This window comes from Triturus cristatus, chromosome 10 (genome assembly GCF_964204655.1).
Source record: "Triturus cristatus chromosome 10, aTriCri1.1, whole genome shotgun sequence".
In the NCBI taxonomy this organism is placed as follows: Eukaryota; Metazoa; Chordata; class Amphibia; order Caudata; family Salamandridae; genus Triturus; species Triturus cristatus.
The window spans coordinates 1,201,539,493-1,201,561,962 of record NC_140593.1 but is presented as its reverse complement, the minus strand read 5'-3'; the positions used below and the strand labels follow the sequence as shown (position 1 = coordinate 1,201,561,962).

Here is a 22,470-nt window from a genome sequence, read left to right as displayed (position 1 = left end):
TTTACCCAGGACTATCATTCTGTGTGTCAGTTACTGTTATTTTTTTATTGCAATGTTATGGGGTTACTTAGTCCTCCTACAAATACGCTGCCAATCACTCAAAGGCCCTCCCAGAGCTAGATCATCATCACAGTGCCTGACAGCTCGCAAAGTGGACGGCCTTTGCGGTCATTATACTACGCCTAGCCTTCTCTTGCTACCCAATAATTCAAATGAGATGACCGTGACCCTTAAGATAGTTTTGCTTAACGTAAAAGGCTTCAACAATCCGGTTAAAAGGTGGGCCATCCTTTCATTCCTCAAACACAGATGCACATATATGGCTCCTTCAGGAGACCCACCTTTTGGCTGGTGACACTCCCAGATTGAGAGCCAGGGCATTCCCACAGAAGCTTTTCTTGTCCCACTCCACTGAAACAGCTGGGGTAGCCATCCTCGTCCCCTCCAAGTTTAATGGCAGAGTAGGGCCCTAAACAAGCGGAACTTGGGGGTAGGCTGCTGGCTCACACCTTCCTACTGGGTTCGCACACCTTCACTATTGGTACAGTATATGCCCCTGAACAAGGGGCAGTAGGGGTTTCTCCATGACGTCGTGCTGGAGCTATCTAAATCCTCCGTCAGGTCGCCGATCCTGGGGACGACCTTAATTTGGACTTTGATAACAATGACGATAGAGCGTGTCGGCGACACTGGCAAACCGGAGCTCTTACAGAAGAGGGGAGGCGGCTTCTGGTCGAGACAGGGCTGACTGACATATGGAGGATTCACCACCCCACAGACAGAGTATACTTTCTATTTGCACTCCCGTAAGACCCATGCTAGGATTGACTACTTTTTAGCCACTGATATAGTTGTCCAGCAGGTACAACAGGTAGAGATACTCCCTCGCTCACTATCTCATCACTTGGCGGTGAGCATGACACTGGCTCTCACTGGTCCTAGTCCCACACTTTCTTTTGGCGCCTCAAAGAAACAATGCTTCAACACCCTACAGTAGTGCAACGAATCACAAAAGCGATAGGCTACCTAGAGGTGAATGACACTCCTGACAACCTTGTAGCAACACTCTGGAACGCCCTGAAGGCAGTGGTTAGGAGAGAGTTTATTGCTATCACCGCATACGATAATAAAATTCGGAGAGAAAAGAGGGAGCAACTTTCCCTGAGGTGCAGGAGTTGGAATGTATTCACCAGAGAACGGGCGCCCCCAAGGTCTGGATTCATCTAAAAGCTGCATGAACCCAATTAGCAGGCATGGACATGAACAGAGCAGAGTATGCAGCATTGCCACTTAGGTATTCTTCTACACTGGGCAGGACAGAAGTGGGAGACTCTTGGCTAACAGATTAAGGACACAGCGACAGTCCTCCAATATTCCCATGGTTATCGTCTAGTCAAGAGGAGGCCTCCGACCAGGCCATTGCAGAAACGTTTCGCCAGTACTATGCATCCTTATATGGAGCACAGCAACTACTCGCCGATGGCCCCTCCCAATACCTGGGTGGCGTGAACACCACCAAACTAACATCTGACCAGGCCGAACAGCTCGAATCCCCGATCAAACTACAGGAGGTGATCTCGGCCATCTCCAAACAAAAACTGCTTAAGTCCCCGGGCCCGGATGGCTTCCCTTATTTATTCATTCATTTACTTATTTATTTAATAAAACCTTTTGCTCCACCCTGGCCCTGATACTTATGAGGATGTACAACTCGGTTGGGGTCTCCTCCCTAACCCTATCCACGATGCCGATGAAGGTCAGACGGCACTGCGCGTCCTATTGGCCCATCTCCTTCCTTAATGTGGACCTTAAACTGTTCACAGGGATCCTGGCGCAATGTCGACCCCCCCCCCCCCCCAAACCCCCCCCCCCCCCCCCCCCCCCCCGACCTACTGGGTTTGATAGACCTGGACCAATCAGCCTTTGTGCCCAGTCGTCAGTGCTCTGACAACACCAAACGCCTTCTACACATCATCGACAAAGCTGAGCGCTTGGGTATTGAACGCATGATTCTCTCTATTGACGCAGAGAAGGCGTTTGATAGGGTGCACTGGCCCGACTTAACAGCAACCATGCGGCACTTTGGCATGCCAGAGAGATTAGTAGGCTGGGTCCTCACTAGTTACACCAATCCAACTGCCTCTGTCCGAGTGAACGGCCTTAACTCAAGCCCCTTTACTATTCAGCAGGGTACACAGCAGGGCTGCCCTCTCTCCCAACTACAATTTGCCCTCTACATGGAGCCTATGGCCCAAAGAGTACGTAATGCTCCTTTGATATCTGGGGTAGTGTTTGGAGGGGAGGAATACAAGATCAGTTTATACGCGGATGACATAGTTGCTACTTTGGAAAACCCTAGAGTCTGCCTGCCTGCCTGCTCTTATGGCCGAATTGGAACAGTTTGCACAGTTGTTGGGCTTCAGGGTCAACGTCTACACAAGTCACAAGCTCTCTGCTTGTCCCTCTCTCCAGACACAACAGAGTTACTCAAACGCACCTCCCGTTTTCAATGGGCCCAGGAGACGAGCCCCTACTTAGGCCTTCAACTCGCAGCAAGCACGGAACGCACCACCTCACTGAATTCTAGAACGCTACTACGGCACTTATGGGACTGCCTCCGTAGATGGAGACCGCACTCGCTGTCCTGAGTGGGTCACATAGAGGTGAGCTAAAAAAAAAAAAAAAAGTCTTACTAAAGATATTATTTTGTTTCCAGGCCCTTCCGTTGGCCCCCCTCAGTCGTGTTGCATTCAATGCAGCGTGACTTGGAGCGCTTTATCTGGTGTGACCAAAGACCCAGATTACATCAAACTATGCTATAGACCTCCAACAGAAGGAGGACTAGTAATCCCAAATTTACAGGACTACTGCTGGGCGATGCAGTTGAGACTCCTGGTAGTGGTGAAGACCAGAGTCCGAGAAGCACTGGTTGTTTAAGGACAGAAGCTTGGCTAGACAAACCTTATGGGAGGGTTCCTTTTCTTGAAAAAGATGCAGGGCCCCGCAACATTTGTTTTTCTTTTCATTCAAGCCATTCCACCTAGATGGACTTTCAGCAGTACTTAAATGCACGTCTTGTATAGTTATGTCTGATGAATATGCTGAAAATCAATAAAGAAATTTAAATCTAAAAAAATGCAAAGACTTTCTTCCCTCAAAGTTAACTTAGAACCTTTTTTTATGTAAGAAGAAATAAAGGTAAACAAACATTAAAAACTAAAATTAGTAATTGGCTATCCATCGCATGTACGGCTCTGGCCCTTTATAGAGTGGTCGGTAATTCACTGAAAAACAGTTCCAAAGAGTTACGGATGCAGCTCTGCAAACATGATCGATTTGAGGCTGATTAGCTGTTTTGAAGACTCGTATCAAGGGGTACGTGACCATTTGAAACAACATTTATGGTGATGAGAGAAAAAAGATTAGGACGAAATTAAGATTAGGCTTAACGCCCAACACCACGAGTTAAGACTAACAGTTGTAAAAACTGAGGCAAATGATCCAAGGTTAATAAGAGACCTCGAATCTCTTTTATGTAGGAGGACAAGTTAGCAAGGGAGGTGCAGAGAGAAGAAACTACTGACCCCGACAGTGAAAACAGAGAGAGCGAGACACAGCGAGCAAAGCCCGTCCGAGAGCAGTAACTAGGACCCGCTGACGCAAAGCAGACTCACTACACTAACACCCGAAAAGACTGGTATGCAGCGACCTGGGTAAAGAGCCCAGCCTTCAAGGTTGTTTTAAATATTCCAGTCAAAATATCATTCTGCTAGAGAGTCCTATATACAGTCTTGAGAAAGATGGTGTTATAAGTTAGTGCTTTTTGAAACACAATCCGTGAAGAGGCTGGAACCATAGATTACGTATCAATGCTGCAGTATCCGGTTCCAGCTCCGATTATTGTGACATCACGGATGTGTATATTCCTTATGACATATTGTGCTGTCTTTAATGTGTGCTCTGTTTTGTGTAGTATAATGTGTAATTCATTTTTTAGATTTTGTGTCAGTGATGTTTTAAATGACTTTTAACCTATGAAATGATTTATGTATTTCATGGTATTTCTGCTACTAAATAGATCTATATTTTTTTTAAATATTGCCATGTATTGTTGACCGTGGGTGTATGATTCTATTTCCCTTATGCGCATGGTGGATGAGCAGTGCTAGGGTTTGCGTGATTAGGATGAGCATTTGGATATATGGATAGAAACGTAAAATGGGTCTTTAAAGTGTAGTCCAAAGGAAACTCTGTGATACAACTGTAGCTCGAACACAGCAAACCGTTGAAATTCAGTTATGATTCATGGCACAAGTCCGAACTCTCGCCACCCCAGTGCACTGTATATTACTCCAAACATAACATCCTCGATGGCTTGACCTACACCAGCGCCACTGGCAATCAAAGGGGCAAAAAAATCAAAGCTGGGTTGGGTGCAGGGCCTCGCTGTGGCCCATACTATGTGGCCATATTGCCCACCTGGCCCACTGTGCACAGCCGAAGGAGTGAGCTTCCTGGTGCTGGGTCTGGTTGGAGTCCAGTGCACAGTGTGGGTGCACAGTGTGGGTTGAGTTCTCGCGGCTGGTTAAGCACAGAGCCTGGCTGAACACCAGTCCGGCCCTGTGCCCAAGCCCTGCTGCGCATGGCTGAATGTGTTGCTTGCTTGTCTCCTGCAGCGGAACAAGCCAGGCCATTCACCCAAACCGGGCCAGGCAGCCAAAGGCTGTGCGTAAAGTGGATTGATAATTAAGCAAAACAAACTATGATCTAAACGGAAAAAGGATGGAAAGTAGCAAAGAAAAGTGCCACAGCATGAGACTTCCAACAAAAAAAGGTACAGCCATTAACAGCATCAAAAGCAAAGAACACAGGAAGAGTAGATGTATACTAAAACTCAAGAAACGTGGTACGTTTAATGATGCACAAATAAAAAACATGGCAGAATAGAGTGGACAGCTATTGGTAACCAGAGCAATAAGAAAATAGAGAGCAGATAAACCAAGCCAAAACCAAGACTTCTTGTAGTGATGACCTTGGTAATGTCCTCTGATGTTAATAGTGATATCTGGTGTAATATCAGGGAGAGAGGGGCAGATGGATGCTTCTGGTCCCGCCCATGATGGTTGTGGTTGCTTGCCACAAGTATCTTCGGGCCCGTCCTACTATTACAACGCAAACTGGGCCAAGCAGCTCTATGGCGCTTGATTCTCAAGCAGCCACGGGCTTCTCCAGGAGGTAGTGTGGGGTTATGAAGTCAAATCTCAACAGTCAACCAACAAGCACAATAACTTAATTGTCCAGCCCAATGCGTTTTCCTTAGGAAAAGAAAGTACTCGCACAGCAATATTTAACACTACACATTTCAACTTGGAACACAGGCCAGTGACCCTGGTGGCATTTCTCCATATGGTGCAAAATCTGTTCACCCCGTTTGTGCTAAACCCTCCCTGGGTGTCCCCTTGATGGGCTGGGGGTCTATTAAGTAGTTCTAGCTAAAAGTGAATCTGGCACAGGTGCTCTCTGACATAACCCATCCACAAGTCAAGTGCACCCTCGGTTCACTTCCTTTCAAGTCTTACCCCTAGTGGTGTAGTGGGTAAAGCAGTCATTTGTGGTGCTCCCCTCGGAGCGTATCTGGCAGCCTTATTCCTTCCTGTGGACAGGCCCATATTGAGCAAGGAGCATATAGGCCATGCATCTGTTTAGATCAATATGACTGTGCATGGTATATGGGTATGTTCCTCAGCCCCCAAGTTCCTGCCTGTGTGTGTATATCAGATATCCTGAATTTGTATTTTGGTCTTAGCGCACACACTAACCTAAGCATGTTTGCAGAAGCCCTAGGCCTGTCCATGACTATGTGAGGTCCTGGAATTGACCTGTTACCTACTGAGGCTTATCAAGGGTGTCCTCATAGTGGATAGAACTCCTGTTCCTGTTCTGGCTGTCTCCCCCTATGCCATTTTTTTAGGTCGCAGCCTACCAGACAGCTCAGCTGTCTGGTTTGCTATCCACCTCTTGAGGACATTTGGAAGGCTTCCCTGGGGAAATCCATTCCCCCCGTTGTTTACCATTAGCTTTTTGGTTTGTAACTCACATTTTCTTGCTTTGTTTGCTGGCTTTATCTGTTTTAGGCTACCCAGCTTGAGTCGTCACTTCCCTTGTCCACAACCACAACTTATTTACAGTATCCTTCCGAGTGTTCCCTTTCCGTAAATAGGCCTTTAAATCCTATTCTTATCTTGTCACATTTGCTGTGCATTCAAAGACAGAGGCCAAATGTCAGGCTCAGTCTTCCGAGGGAGCTTGGTATTTACTTTTCTTCCTCTGACTTTAAAGTGAGAGGATTTATGAGACTATTATGCTGGCTACTGGGTGTAATTCTGACGTAACGTGGAGACATATTTTAAGGCCATCAAAATAACAAAAATATACACTAGATGACATTCCACACATTATAGTTTGTGCGCTGTATACTTTTTTATCAGCAAGTGTATGTCTGTGCAAATGTAATGGTTATTTCAATTGAAGATGTGTTGTCTGTAATGGCACTGCACTACCACACCATGCATACTCCACTTTACCCCACTCCACTCTACGCCACACCGCTCCACTCTACGCCACTTCAGTCCACACCTCTCTACACTGCATCACTCTGCCAGTGTACGCTACTCCACTCTACTTTACTATGCACCACTGCACTGTATGCCACTCCACTACTCTACAATCCTACCCTCTATGCCACTGCACTCTATGCCAATGCACTCCACACTATGCTGATCCACTCTAATCTACTCTGCACCACTGCACGCTACGATACTGCACTCTATGGCACTCTACGCCACTGCACTCTGCTCCATTGTATTCCCCTCTATGCCACTGCACTCTACAACATTGCACTATCCACCAATGCACTCTACACCACTTTCTCAAAACCATTACACCGTACTCCACTGCACAGTACGACACTACTCTGCAACACTTTCCTCTATGCTACTGTACTCTGTTCCATTCCACTCTCCACCACTCTATTCAACTCTGCACCCCTGTACTCTACATCAGTGCTGTCAAGGCTACTCTACACTGGTACTGTACTTTCTACTGCTCTACTCTGACCACTGCACTCTCTGCCACTCTGTGCACCACTGCACTCTACGCCACTTTGCACCACTCTACTCTGTGCCAATACACTCTACTTTACTATGCACCACTGCACTCTACACTACTCCAGTTGTCTAGGCCACGCCACTACACTCTGCACCGCTCCAATCTGTCAGTGCGCTCTGCACCACTATGTTACGTTAACGAATTTGTAAAGTGCATGGCTGCCCCAGCAACGGGGCGTCCCAGGGCTAGCCTCAAGGAAACCAGCTGTAGAGCATTAAACAGCGAATTCCTGAATGAGCAATGGTTCTAAATGATCCTAACGGATAAGGGAAGTGTCTTCCAAAGAGTAGGCGCATTGGCTCGGATAGTGCGGCCACCTACTCTTACAACATGTGAAGCACAGGCCAAATTGAGGTTGGCTGAGCGCACAGCCCGAGTGGGTAGATACGGAAGAAGCGGATTGGTCAAAATGGGGTGGGGGGGTCCCCTTGGAGACTAGGATCTTATGGGCCATGCACAGGACCTTAAAGTGGACATGCTTGTCCACAGGAAGCCAATACAATCAGCGGATGAGACTAGACACTGGGCAGAACTTAAGGAGAGGGAGAATAACCCCCTTGCAGCACCGTTACTCTATGCTACTCCACTCTATCCGGCAAAACACACCACTCTACCCTATGCCACTCTAAAGCATTGCGCTTCATGTCACTGCACTGTACTCCACTCAATTCTACTATGCACCACTCTACTGTATGCCACTGCTCTGTACAGCACTCTACGCTGAGCTAGTGCACTCTAAGACCGTTTACTCTGTGAGACTGCACTTTCTGCCACTGAACTGTTACTCTGCAGGACTACACTCTAAGCCACTGCACGCTATTGTTCACCACATCTCTCTATGCCAATGCACTCTACGCCACTCCAGTCTGCTCTGCACTCCACTCTGTCATGCCACTCTATACCACTCTACACCTCTGCACTCTATCCTGCATCACTCCACTTTACCCTACTCTGAAAGTCTGTCACTGCACTCTCCACCACTGTACCCCACTCTACTCTGGCCCGCTCTACTCTGGCCCGCTCTACTCTGGCCCGCTCTACGCCTGTACACTCTACATCACTTTAATCAAAACCAATGCACTCCATGCTAATTTACTCTGCATCACTCCGTTCTGACTCTCTACTCCATTAAACTCTATTCCTCTCTATGCCACTCTACGGCACTACTCCACTCTTAGCAACTCCATGCCACTTTACTCCATTTTATTCTACAATTAAGTACTCCACTCTACGCCACTCCAGGACTTCACGCCATGCCACTCTACACCCTTTCACTCTACTGCACTACTCCACTTTATACCTCTCCACAACAATCTACTCTACTCTACAACACTCTTCTCAACACCTATTCCACTCCACTCTACAACACTATTCCACTCCACTCCTTTACACTCCAATTCACTCCACTCAACTCTACACCACTCCACAACTGTACACCACTCCATAATACCCAGTGGCACTCTACTTTACTACACTTCACAACACTTTCCTTTACGAGACACTCCTTGACATCACTAACATTTAGCCATGCTGAACAGCTGCTAAGGTGCTGTACAAAACTGCTAAAACATTAGCAAAGCCAATAGCTCCAGGTTAGGTGTGACCTATTAGCTATGCCAATGCTTGCTTTTCTTTGCCTCTTACTTTATCTATGCCGCACACCCCCTTCAGCCTTATCATTATCTGTGTGTGTGTGTGTGTGTGTGTGTGTGTGTGTGTGTGTATATGTGTGCACAAACTCCTCTTCGTGGTAGGTAGAGAAATTTTATTGCTTCCTTCTGCCTGCCATGACGTATTTTGGCCGGTAAAACGTCCTTGATCACATATGTTTGTTTTTTTTACTTTTAGAAATTCGTCTAAGATTTTTTTTTTTTACCCTCAAAATAGTGGACAACACTATTACTTACAGTGATGGATTGCTGAACTGCATTCAGACTTGCAAACGAGCAGTGTTTTCTCCTTTTTTTTCTTTTTCTGGTCTCTTATGCGATAGACACACCAGCAAAGATATACAAAGTGTTAACCATTTCAAGCCCACGTGGCACCTTTAAAAAAAAAAAAAAAAAAAAAAAAAATGCATAGATGACAAACTATTGAACGTATTTTGACTAAACTAGCAAAGTACATTTTCTGAGTAAAGGTCTACTTTCAAGCCAAGTATGGTATTAATCCATTGATGGGAAATTTTGCTAGTGACTACAGCCAAAACCAATGTAAGCTAGATGTGAAAATGCAACCTTTTTGCACCCATTTTAACTCTTGTTCCTAGCATCGAAGATCATGAAATTTGACATGCCATACCTTAGCTGAAAACACTTTTAATTTAACAAGTTTTGTGCTGGTTAGCCTCTGAGAACAGATACTTTTCATTGAAAAGGCACCGAACCATAACCAGTGTTGACAGCCACTGTGTAGTGTGTGTGTGTGTGTGTGTGTGTGTGTTTTATGTTTATTTTCCTTATTATATATTTTTTCCAACCCTTTTGTATTTGTGTTTTTAATACTTTTGACTCCTATTCTGTTTTTAATAGATATTCACTTCCCCCCATTACTGTATAATGTAAAGGTAGCCGAAATGTTGGCATCTGTTGTAGTGACCATGGTGATAAAGCACAGTGCACTCCGTCAACATAGAGGGGTGGTAATATTAGAGTCAATATATTGGGGGTAAACCCTGTAGAATTGCACTTGCAAACTCTTATATAGAGTTTGCTTTATTGTTAAAAGCTATAGGGTCTGCTTATTCAGCCTCCCCTTGCAGATTTATTTCACACTGCTTTTGTCTGACACCCCCACCACCACCATTTAGCTCCAAGCTAGAGCAGAGTATTTTTTGGTCCTTTTTATAAAAAAAAGTATTTCTGAGAGATGTATGTAGAACTACAGTTCAAGAGAGAGAAAGGAAGAGAGATGGAAAGCCCTACCCCCTGTCTGTGATATCGCCACCTAGTGAACTAATTCATTTCTTCACGGGTTGAAGCTCTAACGGCATGTTGAAATTGTATTTCATCTGATATGATCATTCCACGATGGATAAGGGCTAGTCTCTGTCAGGCGAACCTTGGAGAGCTGGAGGTAATGCATGATCTGAGGCACTTCAAAACTTGACCAGAGCTTTAGGAAAAACATTAACATCCATGAACATATCCAAAAAATATGGGGCTTTGGTTGTGTGTAGGGCTCGCCTACAGGCAGCTTTTAGCTGTTTTTTGTAGACCTATTGTGGAAAATACTAATCCTTACAGTGGACTTTCGGGCATCCCGTAGCATACCATTGCTTGAATCTCATTTGTTTGTTTCTTATTGAATGGCTAGTACTGTTATTTGGCATGAACCGTTGAGTGGGTTTTAGAGTTAAACTTTCACCTGAATCCTAAACACTATGGCTTATTTTGTTTTAGCTAGTAACTATGGTGTAAACAAACCTTCTTTAAAAGAAACTGTTTACCTATGTTTCCCAATGCTGCTTGCCAGTAGAATCCTGTCCATACACATACTTTTCGATACAGTAGCTTACTATCTTTATTGTGGCTCACCTCCTCATCGAGTTCTAAATGAGAAAAGCGAGCAAACAGTAGAAAAAACCGAACTTTCCTCCCAGCCATGCCTTTCTGGGAAGCATGCTTTAACCCCTCTAGGCAGCAAACCTACTCTATTTGCTTGTAGGCTATTTTCCCTTAATAGATTCCGAGAGACTTCGATCCAACTTTAGGCTCAATGAACGTCCAACAGGTTCTACACTGAGTGGGCACCCTCTGCTATAATGTGACTGAAGGCGAGTGCTGTACAAAGGTGATGTTATCTAATAATGTGCTTAGTAGCTAACAAATGTTTCATGCATGTACCTTTTTTATTAAAACTGTCCACAAGGGATTCAAAACCGTTTCAGTAGTAGTTGATGGTTGCTCAGGTTAAAGTGGAGTGGAAGCACAAGCTTAGCTGACAGTTCAGCTTGCTTGGGGCATATTTACTCATGGTTGCAGCTTTACCTTCATTGCCATTTACATAGGGACCAGTCTGCCCCATTGACCCTTTGCCCTCACCACCTACCTTTTGCTTCTCTTGTCTTTCAGAAGTGTGAGGGCTTTCTGCAGCCTGAGTTCCGCACGTTTGCCGTTGATCCCCAGATTACCTCGCTGGACGTGTTGCAGCACATCTTGATCCGGGCATTTGACCTCAATGGGTGAGTCCTTGTGCCACTTTCACACCTTAAATGGAAGGCCAGATACAGAAGTAGATTGCCTGCTTCTGGGCATACAGTTTAGGTGAAAGGATTTTCTTGTCTTGCACGTATTCAAGATGTATGCAGTCACGAGTGAATGAATGGCTTATGCCTTTGTTTATTAACCTGCAGGTCAGTCTGCTCAGTTCTCACACCATGTCTGGAGTACTTGCGTGCTTGTTTTTGCTCCTTTCTGCAAGTGAAATATAGCGAGTTGTAACTAACAGATCTGGTGCGAGATATGGGTTTGTCATCCCTTATTTATTTTGTATTCTTTTTCCGAATGCTTGTGATTTGATGTGACCTTCTTGTGTGGTTTGAAGTTATTTCCTCTCGGTGACTAGGCTTCCTCAGTGGTGTGACAAGAATGGGCTGTTTCTCTCCATGTTGTGTTTTTCTATGGACTGGTTTCTATGGTTTAACCTTCACATACACTTGTAGGTTGTTCTCTAGGATGTTTGATGTCCTTCATTCAAGAGCAAAATGTGCACTCTTCTCTGTGACTAAGTGTATCGTAGTCCTTCTTAGGGAGGGCGGTTGGTTTTTTTTTCTGTGAGGGGTTTGTTTACCCCTGTCATTATTGCTTCAGTACAAGAAGTACCCTGTGAGATTGAAAGGCGTTTAGGCCCATTGCTTTTATGTACACTGCAAGAAAAACCTATGTGTAATGGATTTTGCGAAAGTTGGCCAACAAAGATAGTCTTGTACCTAGGTTCCAAGCGGTGTTAGAGACTACAGAATGAAAGAAAATCTATGTTGGCTAGTAATAGCTATTGATGAAGTGAAGATCTAGAAGACGGCTACTGGGATGATGGGGCGGGGAGGCTTTGAGCAGAGGTTAGGCTAGGTGTCCCCAAGATTGTGACCACTTAACAGGGCTCGACAAATCCACTCGCCCGCTCGCAGTTGCAAGGTAGAATTAATGAGGACGAGCTATTTTTAGGTCCTACTCGCTCTTTCTGGCGAGTAGGAAAACAAACTAACTTTTGTCCTCTGTCTTTAAAAGCGGAGCTAATGTGACAAGATAACAAGATTTAAAGGCATTTTTATTGCTCACAAAGCGAATGAGCAATAAAGATGCCTCTAAATCTTGTTAACTTGTCACATTTGCTCCGCTTTCAGAGACGGAGGTCAAGTAGGTTGCAGTTAGGTCAAGGAGGTTTTTCAAGGTACTAGACCTGCAGGACTAGCACCATTTTTTGGATTTTTCGAGCCCTGCTTAAATGTTGGTGTCCAACTTTCCTTTCAAAGTTGGAAAAGTATCTGCACTTTGGCATGTTAATGATTCTGCATTGCTTGACCTCATCTTTACTGGGTTTCTGAGGGAATAGATGCATTAGTAACATAGGTTGAGAGCAGCATCTAAATATTTATTGCAGTAAATCTTAATGGTATATGGACCCAAGAAAATTTTAGTTTGATGGGATTTTGTGTCCGGTTACAGCTATATGGGTGCTTAGGACTTAAATTAACCCAGATTACCCACTGGTCAGTGCTTGAAGAATTGTGGTTGGGAAAGGTGGTTCCAGCGGTGATAGCCACTATAAAAACAGAGAGGGAAATCTTGTCTCCATGTATACACATTTGAGGCTAAAGTACAATTATTTTGCAGAGGACCAGTGCGTGAATGTGATCTTTGAGTAATTTGTTCTCAATTGTAAAGTCTTAAAATGTCTGTCTAATAAAATGGAATAGCGGGAATGCCTACCTCCAGTCCTCTTTGATAAAGAAAAGTGTTGTGGAATGTGTCACTGATGGTTATCATGATCCCTATAGTGAGAAATAATTATATTTGTGCAAGCTGTAGCCTGGATTGATTTTTGGAAGGTCCCAGTGTTGACTTTGAGAAGTGGAAATTGTCCTCTATGCAGTTGCCATTTCTGGTCTGAGAATCCTGCTAGATTTAAGGATAAATACTCTTGGGGATTCTATTGTGAATATAAGATGGCGTGAGACCAGGCTAGGGCATTTGCAGGAACTGCAATCTAATACAGAGGACTAATCTGTGTGTTTTGTTTATTTTTATTAGGAATTGTTTTTTAAGGAGAGGTTTAGAGGGGTTAGGAGGGTTTTAGGAAGGGACATGCAAATAGGGACACCCACCCACAAAAGAGTAAGTCAATTGCTATGCACACACTACACCTCTAATATTACTACATCCACAAAAAGTAGCAAATGGACGTGGGATGGGTAGGATTGAGGATATAGTGCATATGTTTGTTTATATAAGGACTACAAAGTTCCCATGAGAAACTATTTCAGCAATATGTAACAAAATCAATTTTGGACCATTTGTATTTGAGTCTATACGCTTGTATCTTTTAATATCTGTAATAAATCTGGCAATGGGTGTGATGTTTAGTTCTAAAACAAAACTCATGTAAAGTATCAATTTAGATGTGGTTATGTACTTCCTTTTTTTATTTCCTTCAAAGCATCCAATTTGGAGTCCGTGTGTTTACGATTGCATTTGGCTGAAGGGGTTTTCTGAGAGCAATGCAGTGTCCTACAGGAAGGACTGGAATGGGATCTCCATGGAATTTTGTGAGGATTTTGTGTTTTTATTTCCCAACAGCTGCACCTGGTTTCATAAGCAATGGCAGGCTTTGCAGTGAGAATCTGGCTGACTCTGTCGAGGGAGATGATCAACCCTGGTCTTATCTTGTGGTGCTGGATATCCTGGGTGAGGAGCTTGGGCTTACAGCACAGCTCTTTCCAGCCATAAGATATATCCTACCTGCATACATGAACAATTATTTTAGTATTACAAGGTTTTGACAGGGCTTAACCAAGCTCTTTAATGAATTCTAACATTCTTTCTTACCTGCAACCTTTACATTCCGCCCTCATAATCTACCTTCTGCAAATCAAATCGGGTGTTGGTAAAGCACGACTACTCATCCCTAAGGGTCTCAAGGCGGTGTGTGTGTGGGGGGCGGGGGGTTCGCAGGTTCCAGTCCATCAAGGAGGGGGTCTGTCGAAGAGCCAGATTTTGAGGTTTCTTGCGAAGATGGGGAGTGATGTTACCTGTCTGAGGTGGAGCGGAAGGTTGTTCCAGGCTCTGGCTGCGCGGAAGGAGAAGGGAGCGGCCTCCCGATCTGGTCTTTCTGGTGCGGGGTACCACGGCGTAGGAGAGCTGGGCTGATCGTAGGGTCCTTTGGGGTGCGTGGAATTTGAGTCTGCTATTCAGGTATGCTGGTCCGGTGTCGTGCAGGGCCTTGTGAACCTGGGTTAGCATCTTGAAGGTCACTCTAGCTTCGATGGGGAGCCAGTGGAGTGTGTGCAGGTGCTGGGAGATGTGGCAGTGTCTGGGCAGGTTAAGGACCAGTCTTGCGGTGGCGTTTTGGATGTTCTGTAGCTTGAGGGTGAGGTTTTTGTTTATTCCGGCATAGGGTGCGTTGCCGTAGTCAAGCCTGCTGGTGACCAGGGCGTGAGTGACTGTCTTTTTGTGTTCGAGGGGTATCCATTTGAAGGTCTTACGTAGGAGGCGGAGGGTGTGGAAGCAGGAGGACGAGACGGAGTTGATCTGGTGGTCCATTTTGAGCTCTGAGTCCAGGATGATTCCCAGGTTGCTTGCGTAGTCCGTGGGGGTGGGCAGGCTTCCGAGGGCGGGGTGCCACCAGGTGTCGTTCCAGGCGTCTGGGTTTGGGCCCTTGATGAGTACTTCCGTTTAATTGTGCTTTGAAGGGAGCCAAGTTTCTATTGGATAACCTCTTGAATTTAGATGCCTGTTCTAGATTATTTGAATAGCACTTATGTTACCTAAGGCTATCTTCAGACACAGAACAGGAATGTTACGAACAGCATACTCGAAAGTTCCATGTGCGCCGATATAGCGTTTTTAAAATAAAATCTGTCGATGTTTAGTTCCCAGTTTGTCTCGCTGAATTGTTTTGCACTATGTAATGTTATCTTCACCCTCTATACATATCTTTAATCTTTGTCTAAACAAACGCTGGCCTCTTGGCTTTTGTGTATTTTTAATACTGTTATTGTTCCCGTATCTCCATATAAATGCAATTTTTCAGAAGTTATTGAGTTTTTCTGTCAAGGAGTCCTTTTTAGTCCTGATGCTCCACTTGCCACTATACCCACCTCCTCTGTGCTCAGCAATCTATGTCCTAAATCACCAGGACATTTGACATTACCCCATTTCATTTTGGCCACCAATTATGTTGGAAATACTCCACTCCCACACCGGAAAGGATGGTGGTAACGGGGTCTCTCCAGACATACACAGTGGTAGCTTGGCTCGAGTGGTCAGGAATCAGGCACCGTGCTAAGCATACGTCATACCCATACAATAACCATGCGTGCATCCGTTCCAAAAACGACTCCACCGTAAAAATTATGAAAATATCTCTTATCTTCTTTTTCTCTTAGTTGCTGATTAAATAAATAATAACACAATCACCATATACAAGGCTTTTTCTGTGGAAGGGTACGTCAAATAAATACAGTCTTAACGATTTAATAAATAGGGGAGATCATAAATAATTAAGGCATAAATATAAGTGCATTACATACAGGCAATTAAATATTATGAGGCAATAAATACTGCAAGCCAATAAATATTGTGCGACAAATACTGTGGAACAATAAATACAGTGAAGCAATAAATAGGTTAAATACAATAAATACAGTGCTCTCACTAAATAATTAAAAGCTGACAGTGACACTCATAGAATCAGATCACATTTAGATTTCTATGGGCTGATTTGGCCCAGTCACAGCTTGTGGTTAGATGGATGGCTTGAGGGTGTCTACTCCCTGGCTTGGACAAGGCTGAGGCCTAAACTGAGGTAGATCAAGGGGGGAAATTCTAGAGACCTGGCTCTCTCACTCTACACAACCCCTCTGAATTAGTCTCAGCTCACCCCTGGCACAATCAAGCTGGTTCCAGCACCTCTCTAGCCCCTAGGGTAGTCTCTCAGGATTCCACAGGGCCTTAGGCGCCCTCTATTCCACTTACTGCCCTTTTTCTGAAGCTCCGACGCCGCTGGAGTCGTGTCGACGCCGTGAGGCGGTTCCGGTTCGATGTCGGCGGCCTCGGCTCGATCTCGACCTCCGGTTCGATGACGTCGGGCAGTCTTGGCTCGATGTCGACTCCCGGCGGCTCCGGAGTGCGATCCCCACTCCCGACCTCCGGTGCTCCTCTCCTCAGGTTCGGGCGACTCCGGAGTGCGATCTCCACTCCCGACCTCCGGCACGCTTCACCTCGGTCTCCGGCGACTCCGGAGGGCGGACTTCACTCCCCCGTCGACGCCGCTCACTCGACCTCGGGTGACTTCCTCCTCGACCTCTGGTACTCTCTACGACCTCCGTCGGCGACCTCTGGCGGCTCCGGGTACGACGTCTGCTTTTCCAGTCAGCGCCGCTTCTCCACCTCGGGCTCCGGGTCTCTAGGCTTCTCGACGTCGGACTCAAGGAAAACCAATAATCAGGTCAGGACTTTGCTGTTCTTTGCTTCTAAGGCCTGTTCCTGCTGTCCAGGTCCTTAAGATGGTTTTTCTTGCTTCTTCCCACACAGGGCTCCAGGCTGGGCTCAGTCAGTAGGGACTAGTATCAAGGGTGGGTTTATGGACCCCACTCCAGGCACAAGTTTCCACCCCTGCTGCCTCACTCCTTCCTCCTTCAGGTTTCTGCTGCTCTCTCTTCACCAGTCAGGTGCCAACTGCCAGCTCCAACTGCCAACTCTCTGTCTTAGCTTCCCAACATTCTAAACCGCCTCCAACTGTCACAGGGCTCCAGAATGTTGCAGAAGGTTCTAGTAGATTCCAGTGGGTGCTGATGATGTCACAGGTGGCCACCATTTTGTGCTCCAGGCCCTCAGACAGAAGTTCCAGGGGTAGATAAAATGGCTCCCTGAATCTGCATCAATACTAAAAAGTCTGGTGGTTCCCAATAAGGAAAAATACTAACAGGGCTTGAGGCAAAAGTGGGACAAAATAAATAATGGAGAGGAGGGACCACCCAGAGGGCTGACAGGTCCAACACGCGTCCCCCCTAGCTGAATGTGGGGAGAGCTACCCAACCCCTTGGGAGTTCTCATCACTAAGGCGGAAATACCTTGAGAGACCGTCTGCATTGGCGTGGTCCACTCCAGGCCGATGTTCCACCTGAAAGTCCATTCCCTGTAGGGAAATAGACCACCTCAACAACTTGGGATTCTCCCCCTTCATCTGCATCAGCCAACGAAGGGGTCTGTGGTCGGTCTGAACCAGGAAGTGCAAGCCAAACAGGTATGGCCGCAACTTCTTCAGAGCCCATACCACTGCAAAGGCTTCACGCTCTATTGCACTCCACTTCTGTTCCCTGGGAAGTAGTCTCCGGGATAGGAAGACCACGGGTTGATCCAGACCCTCTTCATTGAGTTGCGATAACACTACCCCAATGCCATGTTCTGATGCATCCGTCTGGACAATGAACTCCTTGGAAAAGTCTGGGGCCCTTAAGACCGGGGCCTCGCACATGGCTTTCTTCAGCTTCACGAAGGCCTGCTGACAAGCCTCCGTCCAGACTACCCGTCGAGGTTGCTTCTTGGACGTGAGCTCCGTGAGGGGGGCTACGATGGTACCATACCCCTTCACGAAGCGGCGGTAATATCCCGTGAGGCCCAGAAAAGCTCGGACCTCAGTCTGTGTCTTGGGGGGTTCCCAGGCCATGATGGCCTCGATCTTCGCCTGGAGGGGTTGCACCGCTCCCCTACCCACCAAGTGTCCAAGGTAAACTTCCGACCCCTGCCCGATCTGGCACTTGCTGGCCTTGATCGTCAATCCAGCTTGTCTCAGGGCCTGGAGAACAGCTTGCAGGTGACGCAAGTGATCCTCCCAGCTGTTACTGAAGACGGCTATGTCATCCAGATAAGCAGCAGAGAAACTCTCCATTCCAGTGAGGATCTGGTTCACCAGACGCTGAAACGTGGCAGGTGCGTTCTTGAGCCCAAAGGGCATCACACAGAACTGGTAGTGGCCATTGGGTGTGGAGAAGGCTGACCTTTCCCTAGCTCCATCAGTCAAAGATCTGCCAGTACCCAGAAGTAAGGTCAAAGGTACTTAGATATTGGGCAGCTCCCAGCCGGTCAATCAATTCATCCGCCCTAGGGATCGGATGAGCATCAGTTTTGGTTACTGAATTCAGTCCCCGGTAGTCCACACAGAACCTCAGTTCCGGTTGGCCACCCGGTGGTGCGGCTTTTGGTACTAACACCACCGGACTGGACCAGGGGCTGCTGGAAGGTTCGATCACTCCTAGCTCCAGCATCTTAGTGTGAGTCCGGTATTCCACCTCCTTCCAAGCATTGTGCTCCATGTCATTCCCCAGTAGACAATCGACTGGCACGGCAGGGCTTACGGCAACTCGAAGTGAACCTGCAACCCCCCCACATTCAAAGGTAACCTCGGCCACTGGATAGTGGCCTTTTCTGCCGTCAGCCATCGCGGCTGGGTGGAGTACATCGGGAATTACCTGCTCTGGAGACACCAGTTGTCTACGTACCATAGTCATACTGGCTCCTGTGTCTCTCAGAGCCTCCCCTCTTTGGCCGTTGATGGTGACCCACTGCCCATACTTTACGGTATTTGCGGGCACCTGGATCTTAGGAACCATCTCCCGTTCTCCCAGGGACACTAAAGTGACACCCGCCCACTCCCTTCCCTTAGTTAAGGGCATCTCCTCCCCGAGCACTGCACTAGCTACTCCGGGGGTCTTTCCTCCAATGGGAGGGGGTGGTCGTTTCAGGCACTTCGGATCTCCCTTATAGTGTCCAACGCCACCGCACTCGTAGCAATGGACAACCCTTGGCTGCTGACTCTGGCCAGGATTAGGGTTTCTGGATGGGTTAGCCCTAGGGGTGAATCCTGTTCCCTTTCCTTGGAAATTATTTTGGGGGCCTTTGGAGAACTCCTTTTTTCTTTTCCCCTCCCTCTTTCTTCTGAGGGGCGCCCTGTCCGGCCTTTTGAGTATCCCCTCCAGTCCCCCTTGTGGACACCCGGGTACTAGCCCAAATATCCGCCTCCTCAGCAAGCTTCCGGGGACTGGTCAGCTTGCTATCCACCAGGTGTTGACGCAGTTCAGGGAAACATTTCTCGAGCAGGTGTTCCTTCAGTACTAGATCAAACAACCCCTCGTAGTTCCTCACTTCACTGCCCTGAATCCAACCCTCTAGTGCCTTCTTTGCATAGTCCAGGAAGTCCACCCAATTCTGTGTGCCCAGTTTGTGACTACCCCTGAACTTCTGTCTGTACTTTTCGGGTGTTAGTCCAAACTTTCTTATGAGCGCCAGTTTCATGGTGGGGTAGTTGGTCTGCTCATCCTCCTCGAGGGCCAATAATGCATCCCTACCAGCTGGAGGCATGTACTTGTACAATCCCCCTCCCCAGTACTTCTCTGGAACCCCATGGGCCCTTAACGAGACCTCATAGGCCGCTAGCCACTTGGCGATATCGTCACCCACCCCATAGCTAGCTACTATGTCCTTTGGCAGGTAGGGTTTGGGTTCCCTGGTGTACTCTCGTTCTTCGCTGCCACCGTTAGGTACAGGGTGTGCCCCGATTCTCAGGATCTGAAGATCTATCTCTTTCAGCCTTATCTCATGAGCCATCCTCTGTTCCTCCTTTCTCCAGCCTTGCTAAGTCCCATGTGAGCTGTCTTTTCTCCCTCCGGTCTGTTAACTCCACTTCAGACAAGCCACCGCTAGAGGCACTGCTGCCCTTCCTGGAAAGTGTCCTGGGCCCCGCTAACAGGTTCCCCACCTCAGGTTGGTACAAACCAGCTCCCTCACTGTCGGGCTCTCTATCCCTGTCCTCCTCCTCAGCCTTGCTTTCTCGGCGTGCCTCCCCCCAAGCCCTTAAGCTGGTTTGGAGTGCACCCTTCTTTGCTCCTGGGGGACAATACACCCCCTCCCGCTGACAAAACTCCCTGAGTTGGGCCACAGTGTACGTTTCTAAATTCTCCAGTACAAACTCCATCTTGCCCACTCAGGTCAGAGGACAGTTATTTGCAGTAACTATGCAGGGGGGTACCTTATATAATACCTCCTCCCACCACCAGAGTAATTTTGGAAAAACAAAAACTCACAATTAGGAAGGCCGCTTTGAGAACTCCCGGTGTAGGCATATGGACTACCCACAGTTATTGTTGAGTATACGTAGGCACAGCTCTATCCCACCACTGAACACCAATTATGTTGGAAATACTCCACTCCCACACCGGAAAGGATGGTGGTAACGGGGTCTCTCCAGACATACACAGTGGTAGCTTGGCTCGAGTGGTCAGGAATCGGGCACCGTGCTAAGCATACGTCATACCCATACAATAACCATGCGTGCATCCGTTCCAAAAACGACTCCACCGTAAAAATTATGAAAATATCTCTTATCTTCTTTTTCTCTTAGTTGCTGATTAAATAAATAATAACACAATCACCATATACAAGGCTTTTTCTGTGGAAGGGTACGTCAAATACAGTCTTAACGATTTAATAAATAGGGGAGATCATAAATAATTAAGGCATAAATATAAGTGCATTACATACAGGCAATTAAATATTATGAGGCAATAAATACTGCAAGCCAATAAATATTGTGCGACAAATACTGTGGAACAATAAATACAGTGAAGCAATAAATAGGTTAAATACAATAAATACAGTGCTCTCACTAAATAATTAAAAGCTGACAGTGACACTCATAGAATCAGATCACATTTAGATTTCTATGGGCTGATTTGGCCCAGTCACAGCTTGTGGTTAGATGGATGGCTTGAGGGTGTCTACTCCCTGGCTTGGACAAGGCTGAGGCCTAAACTGAGGTAGATCAAGGGGGGAAATTCTAGAGACCTGGCTCTCTCACTCTACACAACCCCTCTGAATTAGTCTCAGCTCACCCCTGGCACAATCAAGCTGGTTCCAGCACCTCTCTAGCCCCTAGGGTAGTCTCTCAGGATTCCACAGGGCCTTAGGCGCCCTCTATTCCACTTACTACCCTTTTTCTGAAGCTCCGACGCCGCTGGAGTCGTGTCGACGCCGGTAGGCGGTTCCGGTTCGATGTCGGCGGCTTCGGCTCGATCTCGACCTCCGGTTCGATGACGTCGGGCAGTCTTGGCTCGATGTCGACTCCCGGCGGCTCCGGAGTGCGATCCCCACTCCCGACCTCCGGTGCTCCTCTCCTCATGTTCCGGCGACTCCGGAGTGCGACCTCCACTCCCGACCTCCGGTGCTCCTCTCCTCATGTTCCGGCGACTCCGGAGTGCGACCTCCACTCCCGACCTCCGGTGCTCCTCTCCTCAGGTTCCGGCGACTCCGGAGGGCGGACTTCACTCCCCCGTCGACGCCGCTCACTCGACCTCAGGTGACTTCCTCCTCGACCTCTGGTACTCTCTACGACCTCAGTCGGCGCCCTCTCTCGACCTCTGGCGGCTCCGGGTACGACGTCTGCTTTTCCAGTCAGCGCCGCTTCTCCACCTCGGGCTCCGGGTCTCTAGGCTTCTCGACGTCGGACTCCAGGAAAACCAATAATCAGGTCAGGACTTTGCTGTTCTTTGCTTCTAAGGCCTGTTCCTGCTGTCCAGGTCCTTAAGATGGTTTTTCTTGCTTCTTCCCACACAGGGCTCCAGGCTGGGCTCAGTCAGTAGGGACTAGTATCAAGGGTGGGTTTATGGACCCCACTCCAGGCACAAGTTTCCACCCCTGCTGCCTCACTCCTTCCTCCTTCAGGTTTCTGCTGCGCTCTCTTCACCAGTCAGGTGCCAACTGCCAGCTCCAACTGCCAACTCTCTGTCTTAGCTTCCCAACATTCTAAACCGCCTCCAACTGTCACAGGGCTCCAGAATGTTGCAGAAGGTTCTAGTAGGTTCCAGTGGGTGCTGATGATGTCACAGGTGGCCACCATTTTGTGCTCCAGGCCCTCAGACAGAAGTTCCAGGGGTAGATAAAATGGCTCCCTGAATCTGCATCAATACTAAAAAGTCTGGTGGTTCCCAAAAAGGAAAAATACTAACAGGGTTTGAGGCAAAAGTGGGACAAAATAAATAATGGAGAGGAGGGACCACCCAAAGGGCTGACAGGTCTAACAGAGGGGTAT

At 47.2% G+C, this 22,470-nt stretch overlaps 1 protein-coding gene across 1 annotated transcript in view; it reads left to right on the top strand.

Annotated features, from left to right (window-relative positions):
- Positions 1–22,470, top strand: part of TBC1D25 (TBC1 domain family member 25) — a 100,886-nt gene that overhangs the window by 22,150 nt on the left and 56,266 nt on the right. The window contains exon 2 of the mRNA XM_085629658.1: positions 11,241–11,350. Within this exon, the coding sequence (XP_085485784.1) occupies positions 11,241–11,350 (110 nt within the window). The remainder of the gene's footprint in view (positions 1–11,240; positions 11,351–22,470) is intronic.